Raw genomic sequence first — 12,985 nt, forward strand, 5'->3', positions numbered from 1 at the left:
AAAGCTGAGATTTCTTCCCTGAAGACTAATTATCTTATCATGATGTCCTAATCCAATAATGTTCTCCTCTTTTCATTCTTATTGCATGTATCTATTTTTGCATCCATTCACAGAACAAGCTTCTTTTGGTTTCACGGATCATCCTAAGCATGAAATAAGTAAATCGGCATATGACACAGCTCTCTCCAAGATTTGGAGATGATAAACTAGCTATTCTGTTGAGTGAGACATGGATGCTTGTTGACTTGGCAGCTGCTCTGCATTCAATAATTCATTTTCATTTCAGGACAATCACATATGTATTGTTCATTCCAATTTTTGGAGACTATTAGCTTTTCTAAAGCTATGTAGACACAGATATACCGGTCTCCTGTCTCCATGACATGACTGAAAATGTCTTCCCATTTCTCAACACCATTGATGCCAGCTTGACATATGATTACAGTGCACATCATTTGAAGTGTAGGTGGGATACATAACAGTATTCACCCTTATACTCATGCCATCATGGTACACATCACTGTGTGTTCCACAGCCAAACTATTTGACCTAATTTCTCCACTTAGCTGGATCCAGGGAGTTTCTGCCTCTAACCTTTCACTTGCCTTTTTCATTCCTTTTGCTATTCTTCAGGTGACCAAATATCATTGTGTTGAGGACTGCTGATATAGTTCCAGGGTAACTGACATGGTGCCCTTCATATATTGGACTACAATTCCCATCAGTCCCAGCCAGTGAGGCTAACTGACGTGGATGATGGTAGTATTAATCCAAAAATATCTGGAGGGCACCATGTTGACTACATCTGAAGTGGTCAGGTACCTCTTCTTACCAGGACTTTGCAATCACTATCTGTGCAAAGGTCTTATGGTTAAGGAAGGAATCACTGGCGAACAGTGAGTATCCACATTCCGCTTGCATTCTTTGTAAGCACTTAATACCATTCGTGTTCTTCTTAATCTGCTTGGATATGCTACTGTATAAAAGCTTTTTCTGTATTATAAACTGTTGGAATTTTGCAATAGCTCATCTTCTGAAATCCATACCTCCCTTCACATCCTTGTTAAAGCAATATTATTCATGGCAAAGCTAAGGCAATGTTTGGAACAAGTCTATTATGCAGGCTGAAATTGTGCAGCTAGGCCAAAGGCACATTCTGTTGGGTATCTCCCTATGATGAGCCTGTCCTTAAAACAGTTTGGGGATTTCAAGGTGTCTGCAAATTTCTCTTTTAGCACACACAAACATCGAAAGAGGAAGCCAAGCAATGCAATTTGGGAATAAGGAACTGTGTCAATTGGTGAAATGAATTCAGCAACATTTAATCAAGAGAAATGAGATGGCAAGAGGAAATTATGGATTCATTACCAACATTTATTTCATTCATACATTGCCTTTCTTTGAAAGAAGTCAAGGTTGCGTGGATATAATTCTCACATCCAGGCACTAAACCAGTTTAGACCTGCTTACGTTTAGCAAAACTGCTGCATCATCTTCCTTTAAACCACTCCATTTGAGAATTTGGGCCTTGTTTGTTTAGGAATCTGCATTTACCCTTTTTGAAAAGGGAAGTGGTTGTGGTCAGCTTACCGCCATACCACTTACCAACTTGGCAAAGAACCTTGAAAGAATTTGCTAGCTGCTTTCCATATTTTGTGAAATGCAGCTGTACTGGCGAGAATGGGTTGCTACCGCACAATAGTCACAAAAGGAAGTGGCTTTAGCAATGCATGCATCAGCTAACCAACTGTGGCTGAAACAGACAAGGTCAGCTATGAATGTCAAATGATTGCGTTGGCAGTTTTACCATGTGAGGATGTGTAATTAAAGGAGAAGTCTTGAGATGGTAAGAACTTGAGATATTGAGTAAACACGCAAACACAGTAATGTATTAATGCAACTGCCTGGTCCAAGTGAATGTGGATATAGTTCACAACAAGACTGTACTTGATTCGAGGAAGTCAAGCTCCATATAAAGTGGAGTGTTCCATGTGCAGTGATTAATTCATTTTATTTATAATGTGGGATGGATTTTCTTAAAAGCTATGACACAATGTAAATCCTAAGCAATGTAGATATGTAAGTACAGCTAAAGGTACACTCTGGGTTCAGAGTTAACTTCTTCTGTAGGCACAGAATATGTTCAATTTTTTTTAACTCATGCTTTTTTTGCTGCTAGCAATTAAAGTAATGGTTGGGTGTCTTTTTGCCCCCTCCAAGGGTAACATTGTAATTCCTGCTACAGAAATAATATTCCACATCCAAAACTTCAATTGTAATAATGGTAAAATAAGCTGCTTCCCAAAATTAGTTAACATGACATGTCGAGCTGAGAGGAAATAAAAACTTGAAGTTTGCAATCTTCCAATTTAAGAAGACGCACCACCATACAATTGCAAGTGCCATTTTGCAAACTATATGCTAGAGTGATTGTCACCTGAACCATGCAAGCACCATTCATCATAAGCTTAAGACAGAAGGGTCAGTCCAAGTTAAATGAAGATGTCAGGCAGTGTGGTAGAAACAAGACAAACAACACTTGCTTTTCAAAAAGCACGACTAAACATCTGACTGAAATAAGAACTGACTCTGATCACTGACTGTACTGAACTGGTTTCACGTTGAAGAATTTAAGAAAAGTATTAAACTTGCGACACAACCCCACAAGTTACAGGCAACCTTTTTAACCTCTGTCATTTTGCATTTGAGTAATGAGTGGTTTGAAATAACAATTCACAAGAATCATTCCTACAAGTTCCTGACTTCAGAGAGGGGAAGGGGAGAAAGCATGATATCTTGATTTCTGTTCGAACTGTGGGGAAATGGCAAAGTACTTACTTGTCTTATTTGCAATGCACCCTTCACTGAGGAGCTTATGGCGGCATACTTGGGGCTGTTTTCACCCTCACAACCACTGTGGAAGTAGGTTAGCTTGAAAGACTATAACCTGTATAAGCCTACACAATGTACTCAGATCAGCAATTTCAAGACAAACATTCACTATAGTAGTGTCTTTAAGCTTGGGTTTCCAGATATTGTTGGACAACAACTCCCATAATCCCCAGCCACTGGCTAAGCTGACTGAGGATGATAGGAGTAGTAACGCAACAACATCTGGGAATTCAAGCTTGAAGAAGCCTGCTCTGAAGCAAAGGAAATTAAATGTAGTGCCATCAATATGTTTTCTAGATTCTAGATCCCATCAGGCCCAGCCAGCATGATGAATGATCAAGGAAAATGGGAGCAGGAGTCCAACGATATATGAAGGGTAACACATTGACTTTCCCTGCTCTACAGAATGTCAACACTATTTATACTACATCACCTGAGCTGTCAGAGTAGCACAGGGCTAGCATATCCTGACAATGTCTGTTGCTGGTAATTCTAGAAGTCTCCCAAGTGGATTAACTATTTGGAAACATTCCAAACAGTTTGGAGTATTGTGGAAAGAGACCAGTATAGAAGTGCTAATGGAAAATGCCAACAGCTTGTGAACTGCCAGACCTGGTGCAAGGGGACACAATGCAAAACCACTATCTAACCTGTAAGCTGCACTTTTGAGGTGGCAGCTCAGAGTCAAACCATAATTTATTCACTGCTATTTATAGTAAATATGTGCTAGTTCTTGTCTAATGTAAAGAAACTGCTAGAAACTAGCATGAACATTATAAGTGGAGCATGCTACCTTTAATATCAATAAATTCAAATGTCAAATTTAATTATAATTGCGCACCTCTGAAGTAGAAGGAAAGTGTTTTCTAATGAAAATTAACAAACTGTGCCAGCAATTTTCACACAATATATTCTGACACTTTGGAAATCAATAAATAATTAGGATGCTGGTCAAAGCCAAACAGGCACACCAAGACACCTGTTCTCTCCTTGGCCATTTTCCCAATCAGAATATTGTGCATGGAGATTTGTTATTTATAGGGGCATGAAGAACTGGCATATTCTGTTTCACTGTTCAGGTTTTGCCATCTTTGTCTTCATAGCAACCTGTGCTGTTCTTCTACTAGTGTCATGTTTAAAACATCAGTTGGAAACAACTGCAGAAAAGGGGAAAGGACCAAGCTTGTTGACCTAGCTACATGATAAAAAGGAGATTCAGTACCAAAAACAGAAAAAGTATAGCATGGTTAGCTCTTAATCTTATGATGCAAACCATCCCATACATAAAATGCATCTAAACTCGAGCAACATAGGTTTTGACTGCTTTTGAATAAAATGCTAAGCCTTAATCTGTTTTAACAAGCCAGGACATAGCTCAAAGATTATGATTTGTTTCACTTAAATGATGGTTTGCTTCTCTTCCCACCCATCCCAAATCTCTTCTGTCGGTGGCTATCACAAATGCTCCCTCTTTGAGACTGGAGTGATCTCTCTGGCCATACCATATGGCTTAAAGTTTGCTTTGAAACAAGAGCCAACCCATCCCATGTCAAGCATCAACAGCCAAACTGTTTTGGGGAGGGTTCATCTCTTTGTAGCTGTGATAGTTCACGTGTAATCTCATAGTGATGGGTAACCTCAAGAGTATAAGGACTTTCAACAAAAAGTGACTAAGTGTGGACTGAAGCATTGGGCAGCTAGCTAATCCATATGTACCCACAGAGAAAACTCAGCTACTCTGACAGACACACAGAAGCATTCTGCCATAATTGGCACCATTTTGGACCTCCTTCTTTATGATGTATCCATAAATGTATCCTCCTTCTTTATGATGTATCCAGTAGCCACTTTGGTCTCCAGTGTTGCCACCAAAAGTTATTTTACTGCTTGGTGCAGTCAGTGAATATGTTATGCTTACCATTTTGAGCTTGAGAAATCATTCAAGACCTCCCCCCATGGAAACAGATAACCCCAACTTGGTAGCTGATTTCAAGGTCAACATATTTTGCTATGGAAACACCTATTGTTTTATCTTTTACTATTTATATGTTCAGTTCCTCTGACATTTTCTTCTGGAAATGCTCGATCCTAAGAACCCCATGAACATCAAAGCTCAGTAGGACCCAACCATACAATAAATATAACTCTCCTTAGAAATGAGCAGACTGCAGAATTCAAGTACCCAGAAGGAAAGGTTAATAATCCAAAACTTCCTAGGGGCAGAAGTGGCTAACTTTTTTGGTCTGCAGGCTGCTTTCAGCCTTGGACAACTTCCTATGGGCCATATGCCAGGAAGTGGGTGTGGTCAGCTGAAGTAGGTGTGGATTATGAAGAATGCTAATGTGGAATTCAAGTTCAATAGCAGAAGGTACAATACATTTTACAGTATGTTTGGCTCTGCAAACATGCTAATGCGTAAGAGCCCTTTTTTGCTAAGACGGTACAAGTCTCAACAAATTCATGATCCTATTCCCACAGCTACATTGTCTCCGGAGAGTTAGATATTATAAACGGAGCTGACTGTATAAACACATAAATTGTTTTTCCCATTAATACGTGAGATTTTTAAATTATTTTTGACAGAGAAAGTAAAGACACAATAATAAAATGGTGACTCAAGTTAGTGGCTTATATCCAATACACTCCTTCACAAAGAAAAGACAGCTTTCCCATCACTCTGCAATTTTTGTGCCACCTCCCATTCTGTTCTGGAGGATCCCCAGTTCTCCAAAGCAGATGTTTGTGGAGGAAGAGGCTGCAGTGGTAAAAATTGCCTCTCATAGGATATAAGGTGCCTTGTACATAGCCAGACCATTGGCAACAGTTCACCAAGGTTTCAGACAGAAGTTTTATCACAGCCCTGTCTGGAGATACTGTGAACTGAATGTGGGGTTATTTGCATGCAAAGCATGTACTCTACCACAGAGCTACAAACAGTCTCACCTACTGAGCTAAAGATTCCCCTCCATTCCATGAGTGAAACCCCAAATGTAAGGATCCAACCAAATGAAATTTATTAGGATAAAGGATAAAAATTGGGGCAAGAAACTAGCTTATACAGCTAAGGGTTGTAGCCAAACATGTCACTCAGCTGCCAATAAGGCTTGCATCAGCAGAACTAAGAGAGAAGCATTATTTGACCATTTCCCATATAAACCTCTGAATCTGTTCCAAAGGGTTCAAGGGCCCTCCAGAACAGATTTACAGGGGGAGCAGAGGGAGGGGGAATAATTGCATATTGCTTCCCTCCCCACTCTACTGATGGAAACCTCACTCTCACCTGTGTCCACATAGCCCAGCACTTTCTACTTGATTAGCAGCAACTTTCCTGGTATTGAGGTAGAGATGTCTTCCGCAGCCCATCTACTCAGGGACTGCAACCTCTGACCTTAAACATACTAAGTTTCTGCCATTTTTTTATCATTATTATTCATAAGTGTATTTCTTAAAATGTTTCAACCTCTAAGAATTGATTCTGTGTGGTTCTTAAAATAAGAATCATTCAAGGCCTAGATGGGAAACCTCTGGCCCACAGACCCAATTAGGCCTGGAATGGGTCCTAATTTGGCTTGTGAAGCTGTTCCTCACAAACAGCCCCTCCTGCCATACACCTGACATCCTATGGGACTCAGTGTCTTTCCCAGGGAGCCCCAATGGGATCAGTTGCACTGCAGTGGAAAATGGAAGTTTCAAAGGTGTTTTTTGTAGCTGGCAAATGCCTGTTTGGCAGAGACAACAACCCGCTTTGAAGGTGCGTTCCTGTGGCCGATCACGCACCTTCAAAGGAAATTGCTGTATGAATGGTAGTTTCAGCAATCTCATTAGAACACTGACATGTGTCACCTGCTTGACATCATTGCAATGTTGTGTGACTGACCAGAAAGTGATCCCACACACTGTAAAAGTTGACCTGCAGGGAGTAGGGGAAGTTAGAATCCAGCCCACTGACTGGATCTACTTTCCTACCTCTGATTCAAGGGGTCAACAATTTTTAGGTTCCAGCTTCCTTATCTGTCAGTGAGGAATCTGGCCAAATTAAAGTAAATAAAAATAAAAACCTAACCTAACAGAGGATATGATTATGGTTCGTACCAGTCCAGGGATCGCTTCACGGTAAAATTTTCTGAGATTTAATAACATTCTATTTTGAACTTTGTTGAACTTAATGGGTTGGACTAAGACCCATAGCATGCTTAGAGCAGACCCAATGAAATCAGCAAGACTTAGGATACTCAATGGGCCTATTCTAGGCATAACTTTAGCCTGGATCTAACACCCTGAACAAATATTTGAATACTGCTGTTTAAATACTATAGTTTAAATTTCTCACCCCTTTTCAACTGTCTCTCTATTGGTGCAGAATATTTCCACAACAGGCATGTTGCCTGGATTTTGAATTATTAGATACCTTGCATCCAGCATGTGACCGGGTTTTCATTAATGGAGTTGTAGTGCACAGCTCAATGGCTTCTGGCTCATGGAAGATCACTGTGGGGAGAGGTTCCTTCCGAAGGGTTAAGACATTTAGCTTAGTCTTCAACATGGTCTGAAAGTGCTAAATGAAAAAAGAATAAAAAAGACAGAAGATTTTTATTTTATTTTGCAGAATTTATGTGTTTAAATTCAAGACAACGAACGTGAAGGTCAATATTTCTACCTGACTTGTTCTAATGATCTGTGCAGTGACATGGAAACAATGCTGGAAGGAATGAAAACTGCTTTAAGTTCATGTAAAAATCCAAGATAGGGAGGTTTGAAATATATGCTTTTCTTTTTCATTTTTCAAATTACAAATGAAGAGAGAGAGGAAGAGAGAAAAAACATTAACACAGGACATTGAAAAGATTGGTTTGGATCCAAACCTACTCTTGTGAAAGTAGAATGCTCTTGAGCTCATGGAAGGTAGCCCTCTGATTTCCATCAATTCCCCCTTTCTTCTGTAGTCCTCTATGCCACATCTTACATTGTTATGCCATATCTTACATTTCTGGGGCCACAGAAAGCTTTAGTGAGGAAGAAGGGACAGGAAAACCAGACTAACTCCATTGGTAGCTCTGCAGAGAGACTCTGCCATTTCCTTGTTTCTTTCCTTCTGAGGTGATTCCACTAAGCAGCTAAGCAGCCCTTCCAATGACCTCCCCCATCCCATCCCATCCCCACCCCACTCCTCTGATCAGCAGGAAATAGTTAACTAGCGAGGGAAATGGGCCTGAGAAGACTGGGGACTAGGGAGAGGTTAGCAAGTCAAACAAGAAAGCCCTGTAAGGCTGCATCTGGTCCCAAAACTGGGAGCTTCCCACCTCTCTCTATGGTCTATATGTACTGTATATTTGTAGATAAATCAAATATTTCAAAATACCATATGTCTCCAGCAATCACTCTTCCAAAAGGAAGTCAAGCTCAAGATTTTCACCACCCATGGTAGTGGTCAAGGCCAGATTTAGGTTTGATGAGGCCCTAAGCTACTGAAGATAATGGGGCCCTTTATATGTCCAGCTGTCCTTTGTCAACAACAAATTGACACTGGGTTTTTTGTGTTGAATATATGCTACATGGTAATTTATGGCCTTAATAGGCATCTAAAGCCATTTGCACATTAAAAAATACCGTAGATTTTGGCATATAAGATGACTTTTTAACCCCAGAAAAGAGGTTTAAAAGTCGGGGGTCGTCTTATACGCCGAGTATGGGCAACATGGAGCAGAGCCCACCCACTACGGCGGTGGCGGCGGTGGCTCCGAAGCAGCAGCAGCCAGTGGCGGGCTCCGCTCCACGCCGGGCGGCTTTCTCCCAGCACGGAGCTGCCCAGCGTATTAGGCTACTGGGCTTATAAGACGAACTCCCAAATTGCAGCTGCCAATTTGGGAGGTCGTCTAATATGCCCAGTCGCCTAATATGCCGGAATCTACGGTATGTATTTTATCAAAGTAATTGTTGAACTGAAATACAATTAAGAAGAAGTATCCAGATTTTTTTCTTTTAGATTTTTGGGGGGGACCCCAAGAGAGTGGGGCCCTAAGCTATAGCTTGTTTAGCTTATACGTAAATCCGGCACTGGTGGTGGTAAGCACAAAACACTATGCATTCTCAGGTTCACTTTCTCCAAGAACTTCCCACCATTCAAAAGGGAATTTAAACTACCAATCCATCACCAATCAACACTTTATTATGGTCATAGGCCAGCATAAGGAGGGAGGGGGTACAGTCATTCAAAATCTATTTTTAAGAAACCACTAAAATGAGTTAAAACAGAAAATATATATAAAAGTCCATAAGAATCCAAAAGAGGCAAAGAATGTCTAAAAGAAGGGTTAGGAACATCAGACAAGAGTGAAAGAGAGCAAAAGGCTAGTATATATAAGACCACAGCTAACAGTCTACAGAGCACTCCAATATGAGTGCTCATTATATCTAGTTTGTGACACAGGTCATCAAAGGCATGCTGTGTGTCTGAGTGCCCATGCAATCTACCTGCACTGAATAACTTTCCACAGAATATACAGTTCAGTGTGCAATGTGTGCATTTCACTAAAAGCAATGCAGCCCCAGCAGGCAGCAGCCACACTTCGGTGTGCGTTCAAGTTTAAGTCTACAAACTACATGGTTATATCTTTTTTCACTGTCCCCCATCTACTTTTGTTTTATGTAATCACAGATGTCCCACGGATGCTTTATTTACAAAGGCCATGTAATAAGAATTCTTTATACAAATTTCACAAGAAGTTCTCAGCAACAAACAATTAGCATACTTTACATAAACACAATATTGGTGACCCCGGCAAAACAGTATGAAAAGTTATTGAATGAAAAGTTAACCACAAACCAAAATAAATAAAGCTATCATAATGGTAAGTGGTTACACACTTGAAAAACCATAAACATGAAAAGTGTGCATAAGTAATAGCTGCTTTGCCATCCTACTCATGTATCATGCTACATCATGGGTAGGCAAACTAAGGCCCGGGGGCCGGATCTGGCCCAATTGCCTTCTAAATCCGGCCCACAGACGATCTGGGAATCAGCATGTTTTTACATGAGTAGAATGTGTCCTTTTATTTAAAATGCATCTCTGGGTTATTTGTGGGGCATAGGAATTCGTTCAGTTTTTTTCTTTTGAAATATAGTCCGGCCCCCCACAAGGTCTGAGGGACAATGGACCGGCCCCCTGCTGAAAAAGTTTGCTGACCCCTGTGATACATAGGTGCACCAATATTTCCTTACTGTTTTTACAAGCAGTTCAGTTTCCAAAAAACTTCCACAACAGTAAGGAAATGATTAAGGTTGCTGTTAATTCAATACACTGAAATTAGTTCGAAGATATTTCCCATCAAATTTACAAGTCAGCAGTTGATACTAAATTCTTTCCTTGTCGCACATTTTGCTTGCCATCCTTTTCTCATACACTTGGCTTGTTCTGATCTTAACTAATATGTCCAGACCAGACCTAATTTTGGTAGTGATTCATAAGACTGAGAGCAGCCATTGCCAGAGCTAGGCTGCATAACTGCTAATATAATCTTCTCTCATCTTCCCAATTTTAAACTAGAAAAATTATATGGAAGAAGATTCAGAAGCAAACAAGCACATTTATATTATCAGTTAGTCCCCTGTTAAACTTCATGTGCTTGACAAAAACATTTCTATTTCAGCAGGCATTTTTAAGTAAGCTTTCTGTTTTATTATGATTTTAATTGATTTTGCCCATTGAATGATTTTTGTAATCTTATGAATACTGCTTAAAAACTTCAGCGATTAAGCGGTATAAAAGTAGTTGTTGAGGATTCCTTCTAGCAGTGGTGAAAGTGGATGTGCACCTTAAGACATTGTATGGTGAGAGCATATGCACCTATGACCAGTGCCTGTACCAGGCTATTTTGCACCATAGGCAAGCCACACACCCAAAATGCTAACATCAGTTTTTCTGTGGGGAGTAAATTGTGCAGATGGGACACTGTCACAGTACACATGATGCACATGCATTATGTGGTACCTGAAATACATAGTTGAGGAAATAATTACTACTACTACTAATAATAATAATATTTATACCCCACCCATCTGGCTGTGTTTCCCCAGTCACTCAAGGCAGCTTACAGCACATAAAAATTGTAAAGCATTAGGCATTGAAAATTTCCCGATACAGGGTTGCCTTCAGATGTCTTCTAAACGTCAGATAGTTGGTTTATTTCCTTGACATCTGATGGGAGGACGTTCCACACGGCGGGTGCCACCGAGAAGGCCCTCTGCCTGGTTCCCTGTAACCTAACTTCTCGCAGTGAGAAAACTGCCAGACGGCCTTTGGAGCTGGACCTCAGTGTCCGGGCTGAAAGATGAGGGTGGAAACGCTCCTTCAGGTATACTGGACCAAGCTCATTTAGGGCTTTAAAGGTCAGCACCAACTTTGAATTGTGCTTGGAAATGTACTGGGAGCCAATGTAGGTCTTTCAGGATATGTGTTATATGGCCTCAGTGGCCACTCCCAATCACTAGGATGGGCAAGGATCAAGGAGACAGGTAGTCAGTTTCACTCATCCAAGCAGCCTGTCCACATCCTCGGAGATAACAGATTGGAACTGATCCCATGCAACTTGACTAGACAGGACTCTAGCACTCTCCTGCCCCGGCCCTGCTACCACAGTGGAGTCTACCTCTTTCTGAATCTGAGTGACTTTATCTGAAAAAAAAAACTGCAAAATCATTGCAGGAGATCTTGGGGTCCTCACTAGGCCCCAGTGGTGGAGGTGGTTCCATTATTAGACTGCCACCTAAAGGAGTTTCCTGCTGCTGCTTTCTGTGGATGCAATAGAGGCGGTGAAGAAGGTCCTCTTCACCATTACTATCACCAATTGCTAGCTTGACGTTCAGCTCTAACCCGTGTTCGGTCCAATTCAGAGTGAGTTTTCTGCCTCCAGAAATGGGCATACACCTGCTCCTCCAATCCACGAAGTAAAGCGGCAGCTGCTCAGCATTAGTATGAACCAGGCAGATGTCTGGGATTTGAAACATGAATATTAACTTATTTTGTAGGTTACTACCCACAGCAAATGTGTTGACTTTAATTCTGACTTTGAAAAGTTGTCCATTTACCTTGATAGTCAATGATAAAGTAATCACCAGTTCAACAGAATGTTTACATAATAATATGTACATTTTTTAATTACGTAGCGTTTCATCTTCCCCACATTATCTACTCAGCCAGATCACATTTCACATACTTTGGTCTTTTGCTACTACTTTGATATGTAACTATTAGCCCCACTATCGCAGCTGAATGTATTTGGAAGGCAAACTGTTCCAACCAATACAGTCTTGCGCAATGTTATAAAGCCACAAATGAAGACAGGTAATACGTTGTACAGATAAGTGTAGCCAATTAGAGAAGAGAGCTATTTATATAGCTATGCTTACCGGTACTTTTCAACTATATAGCTTCATCTTGGCAGACTGGAGTATGGCCAAGGCAACCATGGCACAACTTTAGTTAGGGAGGGGAAAGGAAGAGGGAGATGCTTTTTGAGGAGATTAGGGAGGCACAGCTGCCAAGCTACTCCATATAAACACTAAAATGGAGTCTGAGGTGTCTTCCAGCTTCCACAGACAAAGAGAGACCAGCTTCTTAAGAAAACTAGCTGTTTATTCAGGATGTAAAACTACTGAAACCCAGCCTCTCATCAGAGTTAAAGCCATCTCCTCCCTCCCCCCCCCCCCCATACTCCCATTAGAAGGTAGATTTCCTTTATGGCCTTTATGGATTTTAGATGCATCATCCATATTTTCTTGGATGCCTTAATTTTATTCCCTCAGATCACCATCAGAATTTGGGTCGGGGGGTAGAAGCAGGTTTCTACTATTGTATTACTTTTCTATAGATTTTTGCAATAATCTAAAGTAGTGAGTTAATCTTAAACAAGCCCAAGATCTGGTGCAGCACATGTTGCAAGATACATATGCTTTCGTATCACTCAGGAATAATAACTACAACTCTATCAAATTCAATGAAATGTTAGAGTGTAAAGTTGCCCAACAAAGTCTGATTGTCTTGAAATACAGTATACATGCTTTTCCAAAGTGTTTCTGTAAATCCTCTAAACAT

The 12,985-nt window shown here is 40.6% G+C and overlaps 1 protein-coding gene across 1 annotated transcript in view; it reads right to left on the bottom strand.

The window, feature by feature from the left end:
- PID1 (phosphotyrosine interaction domain containing 1) overlaps positions 1-12,985 on the bottom strand; it is a 96,225-nt gene that overhangs the window by 56,549 nt on the left and 26,691 nt on the right. Inside the window, exon 2 of the mRNA XM_081861666.1 lies at positions 7,301-7,447. Within this exon, the coding sequence (XP_081717792.1) occupies positions 7,301-7,447 (147 nt within the window). The remainder of the gene's footprint in view (positions 1-7,300; positions 7,448-12,985) is intronic.

Source organism: Podarcis erhardii, assembly GCF_964252035.2.
Source record: "Podarcis erhardii genome assembly, chromosome: 5".
In the NCBI taxonomy this organism is placed as follows: Eukaryota; Metazoa; Chordata; class Lepidosauria; order Squamata; family Lacertidae; genus Podarcis; species Podarcis erhardii.